A 23,336-nucleotide genomic window follows, 5' to 3' on the forward strand; every position below is an offset into this window, starting at 1 on the left:
CATCTATACATTTGCTGAAAAGGGCTCAACTAATTATCACAAGCTGCAAAATGTTAACAGAAAAACAAACCAAAAAAAAAAACCTTTAGATGAAAAAAAAAGAAGTCACAACTAATAAAACATTTTTTCTAAGCCTATATGCCATTAATCTTAAAAAAGTATAACAACAACAACAATAATAATAATAATAATAATAATAATAATAATAATAATAATAATAATAATAATAATAAAAACAAATATAAAATTCACCCGAATACATCTCCCACTCTGTAACTATTTAAACACCTCCATGTACTCAGTGATTTTGGTTTATCATGCTTCTTTTGACAGTGCTTCTTTCATCATAGTTTAGAGTCACCATTTCATCGACTGTGACTGTAATGCAACATTCAGCTCAAAGCAAAACCCTTCACCGCAAAGCATTTACAGTCTAGACTTCTGACAAAGGCTAAATTTTTTTTTAAAAAAACCTGCTAAACCCTTTTGCGTTTCATTGTCTCAGAAATGGCATGATACAATACTCAGAAAAAAAAATGACACTGCATGTTATGCAATATATAAGTACGATGGTATAATAAACTACATCATATTATCGTATGGATGTTCATGTAATGCCAGCTGTAAGTAGGTGTGACACTGAAACCTTAATGGTGCCCTCTACATAGTTAGCTCTAGCAGTAGCAAAAAAACCAAAAAGTGGGGTTCATAAGATAAACACAATAACACTGCAGGAATAATACTCTACTTTGGATGTACAGTCTATGGCACTTAATGTGTATCCTATAACATGGTACTTAAAGCCATGTTGTGCTTTAAAATATACACAGTTGTGGTTTTGCTCAGCACATTCATCTCTGTCAGATACCTCCTTTACTTCCTCTTACAATCTGTTCCGTTAAAGATATAACCCTTACACACAGAACACTATGCATGCACAATCGACTCTCATCTATAATGGCATTTTTTTAAAATACAAGGTGCACCTTTGTTGTTTGTAAACCATGAAAGAAATACATCAGAATTAAAAAAACAAAATAATTTCTTGGTCTACAGACGTCCCAATGTTAGACATGATAACTACTCACAGTCTACTTTTTCGGTGAGGACTAGACCTGTACGGCAATGGATTACTTATGCATATGCATTGAAATGTATGCATACAATGATAGTAGAAAAGGCAGACAGTGATGTATAGTGGACAGTAGCACAGTCCCCCTCAGCTTTAAGATTAGTAAAAGATACAGAATATATACGTGTCAGTGTGCAGTATTTGTATGCCCAGGTCTTCTGCCCTCTGTCCTGTGGTGTTAGCATGCATTATGTCAACTTCTCCTGCTGAGGGGATGGGGTCTCTTTGATGTATTTTTACATGACCGATGACATCTGGACTGTGCACCAACACACTTGTATCTTTAGTATGATCTGAAAAAAAAAAATGCACACAAGCATGTTTCAAAAAGTTACATTGAAACAGCACGGCTGCTGCTACATGTACACCAGTATCACTAATTAATTGATAATCAAGAGTTTGTCATATTTGTTCTGAATATTACAAATATGTAAAAAAGGTGTTTTTAAAATTAATATCTGCCCATAGTATTTTGTAGTGTTTTATTAACACAACTAATATATTAGCTGAATATACTCTCGAACCAGATAAAATGATGCATCAAAATGAATTGCAGCAGTATATCATTCTTTAATATACAGCCCAATAATATTAGGACCATCAGCACAAAATATCTTGGGCTTGCCATTGGAGACTTATCAGTGTAACAATAACATTTCCAGTGCAATGAGGATATAATAAACTGCTTGTATATTTTAATTAAAACAAATAAGAATACAATTATCAAGGCCAATGACTCTGTTTTCCAAAAGTGTTTAAAATTTCAGTTTATCTAATGTCTTTAACTTAAACTAAGCAACATAATTAGTTTAGAAGTGTTTATACATACTGTATATTTAGTGATCCACGTTTCTGTTTATCAGCCTTTAAAATACTCCAGTAATGGAGATATTTGTTTAAAGGCCTTATAAGGTTATTTTGTAGCATCACATAACTATCCACCCTAAACAGGACTTATATTTCACCATTATATTGACATGGTAACCATATTCTCAAGGACTCGCTAACAGCTGTGTTATTGAAATGAATTAGAAAGAGGAAGGGTACCATAAACGTCATGTGGTAAGATACACTTGAGCAAACTGCATTTACAATTGGAATGTCTACTAGGAGACTGCACAGTATATTCCCAGTTACAAATGTATATGTAACATATCAAAAGAATAATGGGCTGCATTTCAGATCTTCCAGTACGGGAAGCAATTTTACAGCTTTACCACTTCGGTACTTAATTTACAGTGCTGTTCAATTCTATTAAGATGGAAGCATACTCAAGATAACTATACTGAGGTGAACAACTTTCACAGATGCTGAAGTATATTGGTTTTAAGGAAAATGTAATTGTATTTTTAAACGTAAATGTTTCTTGTGTGTTGTGTAATATTAGATTAATGATGTAGCGCCAAAATTGTTTTAAAATTATATACAGGACTGGCATAAACTCCATCTTGCGGCAGACTGAGCCATGGGAAAGCAATGAAAGAACAACACCAACAACAACCGATAGAAGGCACTGTTGAAGCACATATCACATAGTTTGCTAACTATGTGTTGTCATTAGTGAGTGATACAGTGCAGAATGAATGAGCTCAGGTCTCAGACACACAGCTTTATAGCTGGTCATACTACAAGTCAAGTAGCGTTATGACAGCCCTACAATGCATAATATATACATATCCCAGAAGTTATATGAACTCTTGTGTTAAACTTAATGCAAAAAATATTACAATGCAATATATGGTTATAGGGTTGAGAAGATACAGTATTCTGAGCACTGGGTAACTTTCATAAGTAAAGTAGCTTGCAGCTGCCTGTCACATTAATTCATGCTCTGCTTCATACTCCGGAGTTGGCTGCATTCTTATTGTTTATCATAAGATAAACTCAACCTTTAATATGCCTCACAAGTTGTACAAAATCAAACATTACCACAGCCCTCTATTATTCAGAGTAGGCCTTCAGGTTTTGCAATACAGGAGCCTTTGTTTGAAGTGCAAGCAGTCATGCTAGTGATTCTGAATCACTGCCAGTAACATGTATAATAGAGAAGTCGGATAATTGAAAGAGAACGTCGTTAAACTCACTGTTCTGTGAAGAGGCTCCTACATCTGAGTCACATACTTGTGGCTAGTCAGATGGTCTGCAGACATTACGGGTATCTGTAGATTAAAAACAAAACAACAACAAAAAAAACAAAAACAAAGCCAAAGATTAACAGGTTCTAGAAAAGCTAAAACATTAGATACTGTTTAACGATATTAATAAATGCACATGTATTTGCTAAAACTTACAGCAACTAAATGAATAACAAATCATAAAAAGTAGTTGAATATTTGCTGAACAACGGTGAATAAGTGTTGAAAGCCGATAGTGAAGAAAGCAAACACAGTGACCCATGCACCCTGATCTGTTTCCCTTCTTGTTGACCTCCACAGAGTGCAATGTTAGGAATCATTTGCACTATCCCCTTTTGAAAATGATCAAAATGGACAAGAGAGCATCCCGAATGGCAGGCTGTACGTCAATTGGAAGAATAGGCCCATGTAAAGGCTACACTGATCCATTGTTAGCCAAATGTATATTTCAAGGTATATCCAACACACTTCTAAGTTTAAAAAGGAAATATGTATGTATGTATGGATGTATGTATTATTATTATTATTATTATTATTATTATTATTATTATTATTATTATTATTAAAGTAAAGACTGCATTCCAGCCTTCAACATCAAACAAGTAACACCTATGTACTGTAATGCTGTACTGGAATTGCTCTGTAATATTCTGCTTGCAATGATTACCAGTGGCACCTCACAATTTTCAGAAAACTTACCAATCTGGAAAAATGTACACTTGGGTCAAATATGTATTGTGGGTCTTTGAGAATAGGACCCTAGGTATGCAGCTACTGCAAACATACTTCATTACATATAGTACCTTGCACATTTATATTTTGAAGAAAAACTACCTCATACATACCAAATGCATGTATTCTTGGGGAATCTCAAACATGAAAAGGACAAAAAGTGCACAAATTAATATTGTGGACAATAGCGAACTTCACAAACAACAAGCTAGCATTTCTTATCAATGTCCTCAACGTCTTTGAGTCAAAACATTTATTGTTGTCTTAAACTAGTTTCTTTTAGTGTTGCTGCACACCTCACTACTGTGTGTTTTGTAGCCATGAGCGTTGGCACTCAGTTTATCAACCAGTTTATCTGTTAATATGAAAAAAATGGCATCAAACTCAATTGTTGTACATTCTACAATTGCTACAGCAAGTAACTACAGAAATGCAGTACTATGATCTAGACAACACTTTAAACATGATGTACAGTTCCAGCCATTAGGAATGGGGGGTTTAAATAAAATGCCGTTTGTTCTGGTAAGTAATAATATCAGTGTAGGCCAACAAGAGGGATATACCAATTCCCTTTGTTAAAAAGCACCGACTTAAGAGCTGTTTACATTGAGAAACAAAGCTGTAAATGAGCAAACCTGGTTGGCTGAGGCTGCTGCAGCGAAGGGCACACTTGAGGCAGACGATGATGCTGCAGACATAGAGGCGGGCGTGGCGCTGTGCATCATGGGAACTTTCGGAGGGAAAATCATATAAGCAAAAAGTGTGTGCAATATGGGCACGGTGGCACCATGTGGTGAAGTATTGGGGCATGGTAGTGTTATCCCAGCAGAAAGCCGTGTGCCACATTTAGATAACATGACCAGCATTCAATCAGAGGGCAAAGCAGGAGAGCATTCCAGGAAGGGAATGCGGGACAGAGAAAAAAAGGGAAGTGCTAGTTACCATCATTACCAAAGGAATAACACATATTAGTTGTTTTTAGTTAAAATCAATAACTGTAGTCAAGTAGTTTTTGTTAACATGCATTTAGCATTTTTAACATAACAGAGACTCAACAAAATTAATTTAAAATCAACACTGCACTTGTGCAAACCAAATCACACAGATGAATATTATTAATTAAAATATCAAAGTTCAGCTCAATTGATTATACAAAGATGAACATAAACAAACCCTTGCACTGGCATCACAATCCCATCGAAATCCACTAAAAGTTTAATAGACCAAGAAAATGTAAATAAATAATATTATATATATATAGTTTACTTTTTAATGTTTGTTTTGTTTTTAAACGACCATCATTTACATTTCAAATACATGTTTAATTGGCAGATGTTAGAGAAGGGGCAAGGACAGCAACAAGCTTCATTAGCAGTGGATTTTGATGGTGTGTGTGAGCAAGACACAGGGTTCAAGATAATTAAGAAAGAACTCTGGCACCTACCAACACTTGATGTCGGTGTCATGCACAATATTGAGCCTGCCCATCATGCATTGCAACAGGAAGGTGGATTTGAAAGGGAAAAGAATTAAAAACAACCCATCACAAGTGTAATTAGAAAAACAAAACCATTTAAACAAAACAAGGAGGAAAACGTGTTATTATGGGTACAGCGTTTATATTGAAAGCACAATCAACTCATGAATTAGCAAAGCTAACCAGAAAAGAGTTTCTTTGAAGGAACCATTTCATTCTTCTGTGTGCTGGTAAATCACCACTCCACGTTCTCTCATTAACGACAACCTCATTGCCCTTCTGTTACAGCCTAGCTTTTTATTTAAAGTTTGAAGGTCAAATTGGATTCTTCGTTCTTAATAAATTGTTTAACTGTACATTATCACAAATTGTAGGAGGTTAATGTAGTTGTGAGAATGTGAGAATATGGCTGTTCCCAAATTAGATAATTGGTGTCAATTGGGAACAGCTGCATACTATAAAAGACAGCTTCTAGCTCTATTAGAGATAGATCACCCAGTGTCCTGTTATTTCTGCTGCACTTTTCAGTACATACAGCATTCCTGCACTCTATTTGGGTGGTGAAAAAATGGAGTACCCAGCTTTTTCAAAGGGTTCAATATTCTGACATGAAACCATTTGGCAGAATTTGGTTTGGGTTGACATGTAGTTAGCATTAGTGTTAGTCCAAACCATTAGGGTGTGACCATTTGTTGTTGTTAAGCCTTGTTTTTTTTAGATCACAATATTGTACATCAACAAAAAAAGTTTGAATCTGGAGAATTCTGATTGAAAACCCTCCAGTTTGAATATGACATGATGCCTTAGAAGCATGTCTATAACTGTGAAGTGTCTGACCCAGTACCATTCTGACTGTACTGTAAATTCATTAAGTCTCAATGCTTGATCTTGTATATACATTTATGTTTTAATTCCAAAGATTTCCAGAAGTAATGTGAATGCAGCCTCCAAAGTAATGGCCATGTTTGAAGATTTTCAAACAGACATAAATAATTGTGGATAAAAAATAACATCTAATAAACCACTTCTTAACCCACCAGGCATTCAAAAATAACCTCAGATGCCTTGTGGAGACAGCATACCATAATGGCAGCCTTGTGTACTTCCTCTTTATAGGGAACTATACAGAAATGCATATCCTTTAACATTTTGCAGAGCCTCAACCAAAAACGATTGATACAGTTTTACTAAGAACTTTTACTAGCACACACAAACAGGACAGGAATTTGAAGCATATAAAACTCAAGGCAGCGGTGATACATCAGCTGGGAATGCAACACTGACGCTGAATGTTGCAGGTCCCACAGTGAAATCAAATAAATAATAGAATACATTCAAAACAAAGCAGATGTCAATTCTGAGCAAGGATCAGGAAACGAAGGCTTGCTAGCAGGGAAGCCACAGTTAAAACCAATAATCAGCTGGAGCCACGTTCTCTAATATGCTTCACGACGGTTTGTAATTTACTCCTGTTATTAGGCTGACTCACAGACTGATAAATGAGGCATAAATAGAAATTACTGGTTATTGTTTTTAAAAGGGTCCTACAGCAGTCATGTTATAATAAATCTGTTCATTACAGCTAAGGGAAGCACTAAGCAAAGAAAACAAAGAAAGGAGAACAGTCCTCTATTGCAAATTGCAGCGCTAATTCTTAGAAATGAATATTGTGACAGCAGGCTTACCAGCATTTTTTTTAAAGAGTGTTCTCCTTTATCTCTATTGCTTTAGAACAAACCAGGTTTATTTTATTTTATTTATTTTTTATTTTTTAAGAAAACAATTTTGAAAAACACACACAAATGATTGGGTTGCTAACTTGTAATAACAGGTATCACACCAGGACTTCTGCTTCTGCTTTTCTATGGTGTTCAGCACAGAAAGCAGAAGCGCCTACCTGAAGGGATGAAGGCTTGATGCTGAAACTGCATGTTGGCAAGCGCCTGTTGGTATTGGAAAACACCAGTATTAAACACTGAGGTGGCACCATTGGTTTTTTCAAGTGCAGGTCTCTTTGGTAATGGGGGGAGTACACCTGGAGGGATTCCCTGCAAATGAGAATGTGTAAAAGAGCAGAGTGAAAGAAAAGAATAATCAGTAAAATGCAAAATCAATGTACAGCGTCCATCTATAGCAACCAGCAAGCAAGCGGCAGACTACACTACTGCTACTACTACTACTACTACAAAAAAAAAACGGTACTAATAATACAAAATAACAGCTTAATAAAGGAAGCACTGCTCTGATATACCAATTCATAACATGTCAGTGCTGCATGTTACAATCGACTCATATATTTAAACAATACAAAGCTTCGAGCCTAGAGAAACACAAATCATATGAAAAGGAAAGCCGCACTGCTAGCTCCGTGAAGATCAACAGTAAAAGCAATGTTAATCTTAAAGAGAAATTTACACAGAAACAGTACATAAGGATAAAATATATTAACCCCAGACTTTCCACCCAAAAATTAGACATGCAAAATTTGGAAAAATGCATGCAGATTTTTAAACATTAAATATTTAAATACTTAAGGCTTTCAACTAGAGCCATGCCTACCACAGAGATACAGAAATATTATAAATACAATTTTAACAACTCTCAGTATTTACTAAGAACAGTCTTTGTGTGATAAACTGAATGTGATTATCTTTATTTCATCAATAGTTTGTCAATCATTTGTTTGGATACTTTGAATACATTTAAATATGTTTTGGGGGAACTACACAATCAATTTATCACCATCAATGAACTCTTTGCAACAAAAATATTACTAGTAATTATTTGAACAATGTTTTAGTTAAAATTTGTATCTACAATAAAGCTACATGCCAAGCTAAAAGGTGAAAGGTCATAGTACCAGGTCAAAGGTTGCCTCGAGGGGTCGCTTCAGTGATTTGACAGCCGACTGAGTCTTAATTAGCAGGCAGCGAGCACATGATGGCAATGGGCCAATGGGGTTCAAGCGCATTAACATAAACAGCAAGCAGAGGTGCATCATGGGGGCAGCAGTGCATATTTGGGTAGGTGAGAAAAAAACAAATAAAAAAACAAATCATCGGAATGCAATATACAACGGATAACAAGACTAAGCATGCACAATAAAACCACTATTGAATTGTTATTGTGAGGCTAAAAACCAGAGTCTATGTAGTTAATTACACACAAAGGTAATCTAACCAAAGAAAGACAGCTTGCCATCTGTATTTTTGCACAGGAATTGTTGGGTTATTAGTAATCAAAGCAACACAATTTAGAATCAGGGCTCTCTCTAATGGAATTACACTAGGTTACATATATCAAACAACAAGGTTTCATAGCATACTTTTTAGTTAGGTGTGTGAGAGGAAATATAATGTTACAAAGAGTTGATCAAGGGACAAGGAACAGACTAGTTCAAATAAGATAACCCTAATCTTGTAATGCAATTACAGATTATCTGATGATACTAATTCTAAAAGACCTTAAAACAAAACTGAGGCAAAAAAAAAAAAATGTGGTTGGCGACTACTTCTAACATATATAGTGTTCATCAGCAAAAGTACAGATTTCAAACAAAGGGCAAAACTTTTTTTTTGTTTTTTTGCAAGCGCAATAATTCATTGACGTACCATTGCGGTGGCTGCTGCCTGTGCGGCTGCAGCCTGATTGACCTGGTGCTGCGCGGCTTTTATCTTGGCCTGTAGGTGTGCAGGCGGGTGGAAATATTTACACTTTTCCCTGGAGCATCTCCCTTTTATGTAATCCATGCACACGGTGACTGTGTTGTCATTGGTATCAATCATTGTGCTGTCAGAGGGATGAGCAAACCGGCAATCAGTTTCACCTCTTGTGCAGTTTCCGCGCTGGTACTCCCGGCAAACCTGCAACATCAACCAACACCGAGTAAGAAACCTGTTCTCATATGGGGGAGTTTACCTGATAACTTGCTGATTAAAAAACAGTAAGCATGTTGTCTGCTCTGAAATCAATCACTGTTCTTTTGTTATCCAAATGTGCAAAGGTAACTTCTCTTGATTTCCTCTCATTGGTTTATAGCAGACTAATATTGGATCAGCATCATTCCACCAAAACATATTTAATAACATATTTGTTCATGTGTAAATTAAGTTAATATACCAAGATACATTTGTTTCTATACACAGTACAACAAGTGTTTTTGTTTGCAACAAAGAATAAAGTTGAACATTTAAATCAACTTATATACAGTATGTACAGGTATCATATAAATTACACTGCTGATACACCAAATCTACAGTCAATTTGTAAGTAAAGTTTTCAATATTGAAACCCATCATGAACAACATGTGATCAAATATGATTTCAGATATGCCACAATAAGTAATAGTATAATAACTGTATAGATTATTTATACCTGTAAGCAAAGATCTACTGTAGCAACTCATATGGCGATATTTACCACATCATTTACTATCAAAAGTCAGAGTTCATTTGAAACAAAAGGTTGTATTATTTCAAAATTTTGAAACCACTGATGGAAAATGCCATGATGAAAACACAGTATATCACGGTGGAACCATAAACAGAAGATACATCTATTCATCAGCAGCCTTTTCCACTGCATTGTCTACCGGGTTCATCTACTAGCTATCTATTAAGACAGGTGATCTTTTAAAATGTAATGTCTCTTTTCATACCAGCATGGACAAGTTGTGCAAGGGTGAACTAAGGAGTTTGTTATAAATAAAAAAATACATCTAAATAAAACACAGGCTATTCACATGGTTTTTTTTTTTGGGGGGGGGGGGGGATTAATTTTATGCATCCTTCGATTGCTATTCACTTTCTTCCCCAGTTCACTTGGTCTCAAAAACCTAAAGTTAAAGAAAACACACCAAAACTCAGAACTATTCAAAAGCATACTTTGCCTTTCACTGTCTTAGCAAAATCTATGTTGAACTGTACCTGTGTCAAATAACAGACCCACTTGCACATAATGATATACTGCTGTGACTTGGTGGCAGCGCTGTTACGACTAATATAATTGTGAAACAGGGCTCTGAATTTGAGCTGTACAGTTCATTTGTTTTAATATTTAAACACAATATTAGACTCTGCAAAGACAACACAAAACTGGGTAACTACAATATTTAGACATAATTTATACGGATATTCAAAAAGGTCAGCTGATCAGAGTAGTTTTAAGTATAAGTGTCAGAATTCTTTATAGCTCACACCATTGCTACAGCACATTAAATAAATACAAATGAGACATGACATGAACTGTTTAGTTTTCTAACATCTTGGAATCAATGAGTCCACGTTGTTTACTATTATCTCTGTAATAAAACCCTGCCCCTTATTGTATTATCACCATTAACTAAAAATTGAAAACACTTAAAAGTTGTTTTCATTTTCCTAATTTTTAAACGCAATTAAAAGCTATTTAATGCACCACTTGTTTCCTTTGGCAGCTTGCGCTACACATGCAGTAATGTCTGCTGGCTGTGAGTCACAAGCAGCTGGGACACATAGTTTAATACACTGAACCCACCCATGTTTATTTTTATAACATCATTCCTGTTCTTTGGTTCTGCATTTATGAGTAATTGTTTTTGAAAATCTTTCTAAAGCCAGGTCACATAATATTCATTTTAATCTTCATTTATTAGATCTAAAAACTACTGTTGAAGAAAATCAATACTCTATAGCACTAGCCAAGTACCATTCATGCCAGCCACTTCAATTTTGCATTATACTTATATTTCACATTTCAGCCACATTCTCTCTGCTTTGGCAATACTTATCAGAATTCAGTTTTTTACGGTAAATTTTGTGACATAACAAATTCATAAAAGAACAAACAGGTAATTTTAGCGCAGTCCCAAATCTTTCATTTGAAGTTTTCTCATTGTCAATTTTTGCTTAATCATGCTTAATAATGATCTGCAGCTTCTTCAAGTTTCATCTAATCGAGACTGTGCTGGTGTCTATTTTCATGTCTTGTGTCTTGATCAGGTTTATTGAACAATCAAATTACAGTTTACTTTGTTAACTGTATCATTAACTTCAAACAGCTTCCCAGTTCTTAAGTTACAAGATAAAACATTTGATGAGGTTGACATACATACATACATACATACATACAGTATATGATTGTACATAACTGCTGTGGCAGGGCAGGGCCCTGTCTGTAAGTAATAATATTGTTGTGTGGTGATTTGGTGGTGGTTGGCAGGGATGGAGTTAATTTCCTATCCCTGCCAAAATACATGTGCGAATGTAGCTGGAGCTAATTAAATAATTGATAATTAGGCTCCAACCACATGCTATAAAAAAGGGGAAATGCCTTTGTTTGGTGGAGGTGTTTTGGGGTGAGTGAACAGTGTGTTACTACATTTGTTTGGTGTGACAAAGTTCAGTGAAGGCTCTGCCCAGCCTGAACAGTTTTGTTTAAACTTTTGTTTTGGCCCTTGTGCCAGTTATTTTGTAAGTGTTTCTTGTGTGTGAGATTTGTTTTTGTTTGGCCTTTTATTTTTGGCTCTGTGAGCAATGTTTTGTTTGACTTTTTGAATGCCTTTTGTTTAGTAAACAGCGCAGCAGCGCTTTAACTGCAGTTTTACTGTCTCCAAGTCTCTCGGGGTTGCTATCCCACTGTTAACACCATATGTGACCGGATAGTGTTGCAGGCCCAGGTGGTATCGGCAGGCAAGGAGACTCAGAGACAGTAAAACTGCAGTTAAAGCGCTGCTGCGCCATTTAATAAACAAAAGGCAATCAAAGTCAAACAAAACACTGCTCACAGAGCCAAAAATCAGAGGTCAAACAAAAACATATCTTGCTTCATCGGTACAATCAAAATATTAACAATAAAATAACACAATTATATTCAAATATTACACTTTTGTTTCTTTGACGTCTAACGGCGTCTACACCTTTTTAACAAAGCAAAAAAGTTCTCGTCAAAAGTTTACATAGCCCAATGTATAGATATTTGGGGTATGCACACTTTTGATGACAACTTAATAATAAAACGTAGATATTTACAAATACTCCCCAAGATAAACTGTTAATAAATTCAAATATTCAGGACGCTTGAGTCTTATGTCGTCGTTCACTTTTTGTGACGCTGCAACGGCACTGCAGCTTCATCCTGTTTAGATGCCGTGGGAGAGGAGCCGAGCGACATCACGTCATGTGTGAGTCACGTGTGACAGACCTAAGCTGGAGCTGAGCCACGTCTTTAGTTGGATATTTTTAGGACAGCTGAGAGTTGGATGCGTGCGTTTACACCACAGAAAAAAGACCTAAGACGGCCCAAAGCTGTCTTAAAAATGGCCGGTGTAAACACACCATTAGTAAAAGACTTACTTAAATTGTGACTTGTGTCAACAGCTGAGGCGTCGGTTCTACTTAAGCGTCTTTTTAATCGTTGGGCTTAAGAAAATAAATAACGATCTTGCTTTAAATCTCATAATACAAAATAATTTTTCCTTTCAATTCTTTTTTGGGAGCTTAAACACATTCTTGTTTTTTTTTTGTTTGTTTGTTTTTTTTTTTTTTTTTTTTTTTTTTAAAGATAACTGCAGTTGAGGCTATTCTAATTCCATAAATTTAAATTCATTTTCAATGTATTTTATTTATACAGCGCCTTTCATACCACAGTATCTAAAAGTGCGTTACATTTCGGTTAAAACAGAAAAAAGTATGCAATATGAAGTAGTAGTACAAATAATAATAATAATAATAATAATAATAATAATAATAATAATAATAATAATAATAATAATAATAATTAAAAACATTGAAGAAACAGGAAATGAATAAGAATGATAAAACACAAAATGAATGGGAAATGTAAAATAAAAGTTAATTAGGTTCATTGTTGGTATGTTAGAAGTGTCTATTCCTGGCTTACCTCCAGTCTATCTGTCCTCATTAGTTTCTGAGCAGCAGCAGCTGCAGCAGCAGGACCAGGGACAGCAGGGTTCCCTGTTACCAGCATTGGACCGGTAGGCATCATTTCAGCTGGGAGCAAGCCTGGAGACACTGGCCCCATGTAGGGGTTGAAAGCTGCTGCCGCACTGGTGGCTAGGCTTGGGGCGACAGAGAACATTGGCTGCAAAACAAAATATCAAGGGTTTACAAGAAAAATATATAACAAAGAGCAAATTGTAAAACATTTATAATGTTCTGAACAGCAATAACTGGCAGCGTGCTTTTTTGGTTGTGTGCAAGGTGGTTATTACTGTAAGTCAGTTAGGGACACTTTGCTACACAGTTGTGGAAAAACAACTCACCTTCTTAATAATAACTTCTTAATGTTAAGACGATTTGTCACAGAGAAGGTTTCAGATTACATTAAAACAGCAAAGTGCTGCATTTTCACAGGGACATACAGCATACAACGCCTCCCTTAAACTGCTAAGGAATGTTATGCCCTCAGCAGCGTGGCGAAGTGGCCTTCTGACTTCATGACTTTGTATTCATAATCAAATGACAAGAATGCATATATTTATTTACACATATTAACTTTGTTAATTAAACAAACAAATAACGCTTTGTTTTCAAATACATACTGCAAAATAACAACCCCTTTCATGGTTTATAAAGTGTATTTATGTTTAACACATCTGTATTATGCTGTTAATTTGAGAGGGAAATCTTTAGAAGTCTATTTTTAAAAAAGAGATTTAAAGAAATAAATGCTGCAAGTTTGCCACAGGGGTAGCTGCTGGATATTAAGCTAGTGCCAATTCCAACCTCTGTTGGTAAGATTACAAATAACTTTTTAATTTAAAGTATCTTAGTGCCATAAGATATTAAAGACAGCTAATTAGATCACCTTCAATGACAGGCCATGCATGGAATTAAAATAAGCTCCCACACTCAAAACTAGGTTGCATTTTTCTTGAGATCATATTATGTATTGGGAATAGCACAATTTAGAGATCTATTGCAGTCTTCTTAATGGCTCCCATTCTATCAATTGTGTAGATTTATACTTTGTAATAATCCTGTTTCACAGACAACATAAAAATAATGATTTTCTTTTCTTCTTTCCTTTTTTTTAAGAATGCTCTTGTGCTTGTAAACATTTCAAGAAGTATTGTCACTTTATTCATCAAGGACACATATTGCATGTTGTCTAACACAAAGTCAAGCCACTTAAAAAGAAAAAAAAAGATAATATATAAAGCTAGTAACATATTTTTCAAAAATTGGATCAAGCAATTCACTTTTTGAAGCCTGAGTTGTCCAAGTTGGCATACTGAATATTTAAAATTATGCTGCAAGAACTGCATACAATATTTAAAATAGAGTTATGTTGTATTTGTTGTTTATTAAAAATTATAATTTAAATTAATAAAACATATACTACAGCTCTGAAAACAATATATTTTAAAACAATAGACATGGACAACATTTCCAAATCTGTCTGCAGTAGGACCTGTACAAAAAAAACACCTAGAAGTAATGATACCGTGACAGTGTCAACATTTGACATATGAAGAGACCATCTAGACAGCACTTTAAGTCCATATTGTTAACAAAATAAAAAAGGGAAATCTGGCAGGATTGTGTTTAATAAGAGGTTTTATGTTTTATGGTTTATACCAAGCTAGTGTTTTACAATAATAAACTGAGTTTCTTATCAGCATAGTCTAATAATCTTCTACAATTTTGGCATTGAATTGTATAGCCTTAAATGGAATATCTTACACTGTCTCCATGTGTGTTGTGCTGGGTTTTAGTGACTGGGTTCCTACTGTAAAGCTTCAATAGCAACAGTGTTAGATAGCTGTCGCAAAAGCAATGCTAGTCCAATATTGTTATTTTAACTTTTAAGTGACACTGGGCTGAATAAAATAACAAGGGAATGCTTCATGTTGATTACTTTTCCAGGAGTAAAAACAAACTCTCCCAAAAAGGTAGCACATTAGGATGCAACAGACCTTTTCAAAAACTAAAATGTATTCCTATTTGATAACTATGATTTAACTATGAGGGTATGGCAGGACATTTGCAGCAGGAAGTGATGTTTGAGATATTGTGTCCCTGCTTTACTACGTTCTGGCAATCCCACTCTGTGCCAACCACAAAATGAAAGCTTCATAAATCCATAGAGAACACATGAGCGTGCAATGTAGATTCAAATTAAAATATATAGAGACGTTAAAGAAAATAAGGGGCATTTCTCAGCATTTAGTTCCACATATTGCAAGCATATTGATTTTACCACTCTGTGTTGTGAGGGAGTATATAACTCTTCAAAACTTGTGTGAAACATCAACATCTTAAAAACTCTCGAAATAAAATCTGTGCACAGCCAGCTGTGGCTGTCATCTACAGTAGCATTACCACAGTAGCATTACTACAATATAGTACTCATTTAGCAGCTATCCACATAGTATTCATTTAGCAGATATCCTTTCCTGTGGTTTGAACCATGACTTTGAACCATGACTTTGAACCAACATGGGGGCAAAAGCTGTTTGTATTCAGGGAATGCTGGGATGCATTTGGAAACACAGTGTTAGTATACAGTACTGTTTTAGATGAAGCAGAAGAAAACATGCTTAGGAAAAAGACAAGAAATGATCTTGAAAACAGGTTTTTAAAAAACAATGTTACTTACTTGAAAGAAACGGGGGGACGAATTGTATGAAGATTCAGGGTGAATAAGAAAACGGTCTATCTGTGTGATATTTTAAAGGAAGATTTAGAAAAACCTTGTTATGCCTTTCGAATTTATTATTATTCCATTTTTTTTCATCCTAAACTCTAAGATGCTCCATTTGGTACCTGATTCAGGATAGCCCAGTTGACTGTAAAAGTCCGAATTGAGATGCTGTTTTTACTCAGCACTCAGGTATCAATCTGCATTTTACTACAAATGTTTAAACATTAGCCTTACATCTCCAAATCATGATATGAATATTGGAGCTCTACATACAAATAGTGATATATATATATATATATATATATATATATATATATATATATATATATATATATATATATATATATATATATATATATTATTATTCTTTGTATCTGAATATGATGGACTGAATAACAAGGGGTAATAACACAAACAAAAGCCATCAGTGATAAGAAAAACAGACCTGAAATGATTGCAGAAAAAGGGTGATTGATAAAAAAAAAAGAATAAAGTGCCCAAACAAAGCAGAAAGGCAATGGTAAGGCAGAGTGAATGGGTAGGTCATTCTCACACATGGATCACACCAAGTTATGGGAAAGTGTTTGTGGTTGCATTTCTAGGTTAGCGACACACTTTTAAAAACATTCCTTTTACCTCTACAAGAAAGTATAGTACAACACAGCTTTCTATAGAACCCCCATCAATTTAAAATAGGGGTTTATAACTATGCTGCAACCAAAGTGGATTATGTAACTGAACATTTGAAACACATGTTCAACAATTAGAATTTACTTAAGAGGAAACAATGTAACAGACTACAAAACAAGAGAAATGTTTCCTTAGTAACTGTTTCTCTAAAACAATCTGATTATCAATGTCAGTCTCTGCTAAAATATCAGGCCCACGGGCCCCAGTATAACTGGAATTACCACATGGAGCATATAGTATGAGATAAAATAAAAAATAAAAAATGGGCCCGATTTATATGAGTTAATAAAAAAGGCAAATACAGTTTGGGGCATAATATGCACTATACATTATATGCAACATACTGTTGATTGTTTTTCCACATGGTACACTGTACTTAGTTTTCCCACAAAAGCATTTGCTTTGGCATGATTTTGTGATCCTTTCCTTTATTTTAACATAGCATTTAATAACGAGTCCTATCTATTCTTTATTTAAATAAACATGATTAGAACACATTAAATGTTGATTTGCATTACTTTATCAGATTTTGGTTTTTTTAGTGTCACCAGCACCAACATTTATACCAGATGCCTTTAAGCCTTTCTGTATTTCTAAATATTAACCTACATTATCAACTAATGCTGTGCTAATGTGTTCATCCTAAAAAAGGGGACGGTGCTTTGGAATTTAATATCTCTGCAGCACAGCTTGGCAAAAGAATACATTTTGGTTAAATGTAATATACTATGTGGGGAAACAATAACAGTTCTGATTCTAAGTGCTGATCTCAGAAAGCTGGCATCTGTCAGATATCTAACCCAAGCTATCCAATTTCAGCTTCTGTCTGTCTGCAATAAAACATGTTATAAACTCATCATACAGTTCATCTCTATTTTTTTTTTTTTTTTTTTTTTTTTTTTTTTGTCACAGGCTTGAGTTTTTTTTTTTTTTTTTTTTGTGATTTAAAACTCGCTTACCATAGGCTGTAATGGAGTACTAGGCATCATGGCATTGGCAAGCTGCATCTGCTGGGCTAGCATAGCCATATTTTTCTGCTGAATTAGGTTATTGCGTCCATTTATCTCCAACTGTGTTTTTAAGTGTTGAGGAGGATGCAGATATTTGCAGTTTTCTCGTGAGCAGCGGCCCTAAAGGGGAAAAAAAAAATAAAAATAATCATAAACAAATAAAATCAAACGCTATTTATTTGTAACACATACACAGAGTGATTTCCATGGGGATCTGGCACCAGCTGATGCTCTTTGACTTGCTTGTGGCTTTTTCAAGCACACAGAATACAACACACTATCAGCCTTTCTTACTGATATTTCTGTTTTCATTTAGGTATCAGTGTTGTACTGTAATTAGCAAGGTCATTAGTTACATGTAATTTGATTAATTAATTAATTAAAGAAGTATTTAAAAGTATATACAATGTTTTTGTAAAATCTAACGTATAACTATTTGGCACCTGCAATTAGTAATTGGTATTATAGTGTATCACTCTTTCAAGGACACATGAATGTTTTGTGTCATGTACACATACAATTGGACCACTGGTAAAACAGGTGTCAAGAATGAGAGATGCATGTCACACGTAAAGATTGAATATTTGTTCATCATATTTTTATCTTTGTTCGCTTCCATTTACAGGCGTAATAAACATGCTACAGTAACACTGTACAGTACACTTCTAGTTTTTCACACTTCTCTGCATCTTTCTATTTGTCACAGATGCCAGATTTGTATCTTTACTTTGTTGTGTTGATGAATATTTCATATCTTAGGGGTGCGTGGAAGTCAGTAGCACTTTCTCTTTCATCTGTGCTGAATTCTGAAATGGTATTACATTGTTGTTCTTTAAATATTCTCCTTTTCCTCGTATGTCATTATCCTGGCAGTATAACCCAGAGGCTGATCAGTCGTTTTATTTGAATCAATCTGTCCCTACAGTCACTGAAAATGTATTGATTGGGGTTAATTGTAAAGGCTTTCTACTTTCAGCTACCGCTTGGCTATTGTCTGGATGCCTGGCAGAAAAGTAATATGAGGTTGCTTGGCATACCCTAAACACTGCAGCTCTAGGTGTGTTTAGTCAAAGGGAAAATGTCTAATTCCCTACCAAAATATTAGTATCATTGTTATTTGTCATGTTGAGCAAGATTATTAAGGTTTTGCTAAAATCATTATGTTTTTTTTTTTAATAGTGGACCAATACTACTTACTATATGATTTTTCTTTTTTTTTAAGAGAGACAACATTTAAGGGTTCTCGTTTTAAAAAAAAAAAAAAAAAAATTACACCAGCTGTCATCTCTCCAGATACATTCATTATTAACTGTTAATTACCTTCTGCCAGTGAAAGTTTCCATTTCTCCCCACACTGTCATGTGACAAAGCATACAACTTAGCTAGCAGAATAAGCTTATGGTTATTAGCCTAGATCTCATTACACCATGTAAATCATTTCATAACCTACTGCTTCTCATAATCTTTCAATAATGTATTATATCAATAATGACAAGTAAAGCATGTCAGTTACAGTATGTTCTAATGTTTGCATATAAAACAAACAATTCTATTAGCTGTTTGCAAAATTATAAACATTTAAAACATGAGACATTTTGCAGAGGAATAGTAAAACAGAGGTCAATTAATATATAATAATGGATATTTAGTTGTCATCTTGGGTTAATATGTTGTAAACTTATATTTCAAATGGTTATTATTTTTTTTTTTTTTTAAACAAAGAGAAAGCTCTTGAGATTTCCACCTGAAAATATGAAGGTCAAAGTTAGATGTTAAAAACAAAGGAGAAACTGAGCCAAGAGACCCCACTGGGGCATCTTCTTCACAACTCAGCCCTGACCTGAATAACTCCAAACACTAGGGAACTACGCTAACACCAATTTCACCTAAACTGGATTGAAACTCATGCCTCCAGAGTTATGTCTTCCAGAAAACAGTTCTGCAACTAACCAGTACTTAGTGCAACTAATGCTATTCTAAACAAAGATTTCCCAAGAACTAGTGTCAAATTGATGAGCTAAAAACATTGTTAAATTGTTTCATTCCTTGGCAGGAGGCTAATTATTTAAATACAGCTGATTCCTCATATAGAGCTGGTGTCTGACTGTAAATAAGAGGTGAATGTTAGAGGAACGTCAATGGTGGCAGATGTCAGTGATAAATAACGGATGGAGGGAGGATATAGGTAATGGGCCATAATGGAAAATGTCAGAAATCTCTGTCAGACAGTGAATGAAAAATGATATGTTGCTTGGGAAAGAGTTTTTAACACATACCTGGTGAGTGTTCTCCATTAAGAGGTGTTAGGGAAGTCACAATTATGACTGTGATATAATACACATGTTTGTTTCTTTTAAATACAGTTGTTAGCTTTTACTAAACATAAACAGACAGCCCTTATGTGATTCTTTAGTTACCATCGAATTATTTCTGCAGAGTTCAGTGCAAAGCAGTGGCTTGCTTGAGCTTGTATCAGTATGCAAATACAAAAAATACAGATATTCAAGGCAACTGGATTATTATTACAATAACCTGTGACTTGCAATGCTCCATATTAAGAACATTTGATAAGAAAAAAAAAAAAGCCATCCACATTTAGTTACTGTATAATATTGCTATTTTTAAAAATCACTATACTTCTTATTAGGTATTTTTGCGCCTTTTTTTATAGGTGGAATATATGGATTGATACTTGACAGAAGGCTACAAACCTATATCAAAAACATTTTGTTTCTAATTTTTGATTATCACAGCACTCTGTATTAAATGGGCAAACTGTCAAACATTTTAAAATACTGCATTAAAACTTATAATGCTATACCCAGCATTGTAAAACATATTTGTATATGCAATTTTATATTATTATTATTATTATTATTATTTTTTTTTTGAAAAGTAAAATTGCCTATTTCAAATATTTTACTATTCATTGCTCCAATCATTATACTGTTTTTTCAGTAAATAGATTAGAAACTCTGTAGGAGGCATCAAAGTTTGCACTTTGCAAATGTAGTACAAATAGACAGTTTGTTGTATGTGCAATGGTACTGAATAATCATTCCCAAAAGGGACTGCTTTTAAATTGAGTGCTAATGCTTTAAACAAACTCAATGTTGTGCAGTAGGTGTAGCTGGTAAATGGCTCTTTCTCTCATTACAACTGTTTCTCCTCTCTATTGAACCAGTTTTAAGACACCTCATACTGTCCCAGGGAAAACCTACTTTAAAAAGATACATGGATGTGAATTATGAGACTCGCTGGTCTATTCCCTAATCATATCCTATTTATATCATTGCACTGAAATGGGAAATGGGAAACTGAAACGTACACCAACTGAAATATAATTAACTGGTAATAATCTTCTGTTCGGAAGAGCCAATGTTAGTATAGTTCTTACACACAGTAAGCCACATTAAGGCTACATTAAGAACTCAGCCCCTATTAATGAATGCTATTGAACCCCAGGGTGTTATTTGCAGCATTTGTAAAACACACACACACTAATGTTTCAGATCTTGTGGTCCTACAACACTATCCACATACCTACATAAGGCACAACCAAAAACATTTGAAGCCAAAAACATTTGAAACCACGTGATTGCCATTTACTTCATTCAAAGTCATTTCATTTCATTTTCATTTTCTACAGTGATGGTTGTGTATTATTAGGGAGTGTGAATACAGTACCAAACCAGAAGTATTTACAGTATAATCGTAAATCTCGAAAAACTACTCACTTCTAAATCTTTTGTAGTCATTTTTGTATTACTTTAGTATAAATACATGTTAATTTGGATTCATATGTTGTTTTTTTCAGACTTTATGTGAACGAAAAGACACAAAAGCGCTCGTTTTCTTGAGGCATAAGCAATTAGGAAATAACACTTATTACCCAGGAACAAAAATTGTGTTACATGGTGTAATAATAATAATAATAATAATAATAATAATAATAATAATAATAATAATAATAATAATAATATATCTTTATATAGTGCCTTTCATACTGGACCACCATCACAAAGCGCTTTACAGAGGTAGGCTGTGAACTGTGCATTTACAATAGAACATTGATTTAACACATCATCCGCAGGATGGAGCACAAGGAGGCTAAGTGACTTGCTCAGGGTCACACAGTGAGTCATTCGCAGAGGTGGGATCTGAACCTGTGAATTTATGGTTACAAGTCCTGGACTTTAACCACTGGACAACAGATTGTCCCTTCAAACAGAACAACCTTGTTCATAACAGTACTATACATAACGAGACTATTATCGATTCAAGCAAAATAACAACATAAAATGTTTTTGACCTTATGCTAACCCATCCAAGCTTAAAGAGGATTAATTTACAGTTATCCAGACTGACCTAAGCTGTATTTCAATGTGATCCCACCCATGGTAGTTTAGAATGGATACCATATAACAGAGAATGTAAATCCAAACTGATGTTGGGTATTACTCATTTAATGAGGTTTAACAGTATTTTCTAATAAGATTTTTTTGGTGGGGAACATTTTGTAAAGAGATGTAAATGTCTTTTAAAACAAACCGTATAAAAAACACTTGAAGGTGAGGAACCCTTGCTGAGTGCATTTAACAAAGCCAATGAAAGCAGCGTCATAACATACCTTAAGAAAGAGGCGAACAAGGGAGGCACAGGCAGCTATCACGTGATGTTTTTCTCCTCATATCATATCAACAGTGTTTTGGCAAACAGCCCAGGCCAAACTAAACAACCAAACCAGGTGTTGTTAATTATGGGTCACAATATGCTTGTAATAGTTTAAACTGTCTGGTCTTAGCAAGGATATGTGACAGACTGGCGGGCATTAAACGTAACAGCTCTGCCTTTTGCCTACAATTCATGAGAGTAGGAGCCGTTGCTATGCTACTGTAAATCCATAATCATTCACTCATCAGTAATTTGAAGGAAAGAAGCAAAACAGCCAGTGATCTTTTTTATTGCATAAAACTTCATTACCTCATCTCTCTCTCTCTCTCTCTCTCTCTCTCTCTCTCTCTCTCTCTCTCTCTCTCTCTCTCTCTCTCTCTCTCTCAATTACAAATAAAAAAACACTGGCAAAATGATGTCTCTTTTTATATACAGAAAAGGTCTATGGAATAGCTTTGTGAAAAAAATATTAATTTAGTTTTAAGGAAGATAATATTTAAGTACTGATTTGGAGATGTCTACTGAATATCAGTGGGGGTGCACTGATCCAAGTTAATGGCCTCTTTACGCCCGGGCGCTCAATATCAGATGTCGGCAAGCTACCAGCCCCTGGAGGATAAATGCCACCACTACAGATTCTGAACTCACTGGTTGCCTGGCCAGTAGTCACCAGAGCCAATGTGACGCTCCCTGTGCAATCCCCAGTGAAAACCATCAACTTACTGTACCACAGCCCGGATGCAAACCTGCGGCTTTACCACATGAGCCACTTTGGAACCCTCACAGTAACTGAAATGTGGCTGTGATTTATTATTGATGTATTTGGATGAGTGTTTTGTTG

At 34.8% G+C, this 23,336-nt stretch overlaps 1 protein-coding gene across 27 annotated transcripts in view; it reads right to left on the minus strand.

Annotated features, from left to right (window-relative positions):
• Positions 1-218: 218 nt before the first annotated feature.
• The window catches only part of LOC121322813 (muscleblind-like protein 1), a 62,740-nt gene continuing 39,622 nt past the window's right edge, over positions 219-23,336 (minus strand). For 2 of the 27 annotated variants that reach the window (XM_041263124.1, XM_041263122.1), the window contains exons 3-13: positions 17,771-17,941; positions 16,077-16,136; positions 13,356-13,556; positions 9,088-9,339; positions 8,337-8,390; positions 7,374-7,524; positions 5,444-5,479; positions 4,635-4,729; positions 4,113-4,136; positions 3,217-3,291; positions 221-1,425 (exon numbers count right to left, since the gene is read on the minus strand). In XM_041263124.1, coding sequence (XP_041119058.1) covers positions 3,235-3,291; positions 4,113-4,136; positions 4,635-4,729; positions 5,444-5,479; positions 7,374-7,524; positions 8,337-8,390; positions 9,088-9,339; positions 13,356-13,556; positions 16,077-16,136; positions 17,771-17,941 — 1,101 coding nt within the window. In that variant the 3' untranslated portion in view covers positions 221-1,425; positions 3,217-3,234. Of the gene's footprint in view, positions 1,426-3,216; positions 3,292-4,112; positions 4,137-4,634; positions 4,730-5,443; positions 5,480-7,373; positions 7,525-8,336; positions 8,391-9,087; positions 9,340-13,355; positions 13,557-16,076; positions 16,137-17,770; positions 17,942-23,336 lie in introns of all 27 variants that reach the window. The other 25 variants (XM_041263141.1, XM_041263126.1, XM_041263128.1 and 22 more) reach the window with 25 other exon arrangements.

Source organism: Polyodon spathula, chromosome 11 (genome assembly GCF_017654505.1).
Source record: "Polyodon spathula isolate WHYD16114869_AA chromosome 11, ASM1765450v1, whole genome shotgun sequence".
Classification (NCBI taxonomy): Eukaryota; Metazoa; Chordata; class Actinopteri; order Acipenseriformes; family Polyodontidae; genus Polyodon; species Polyodon spathula.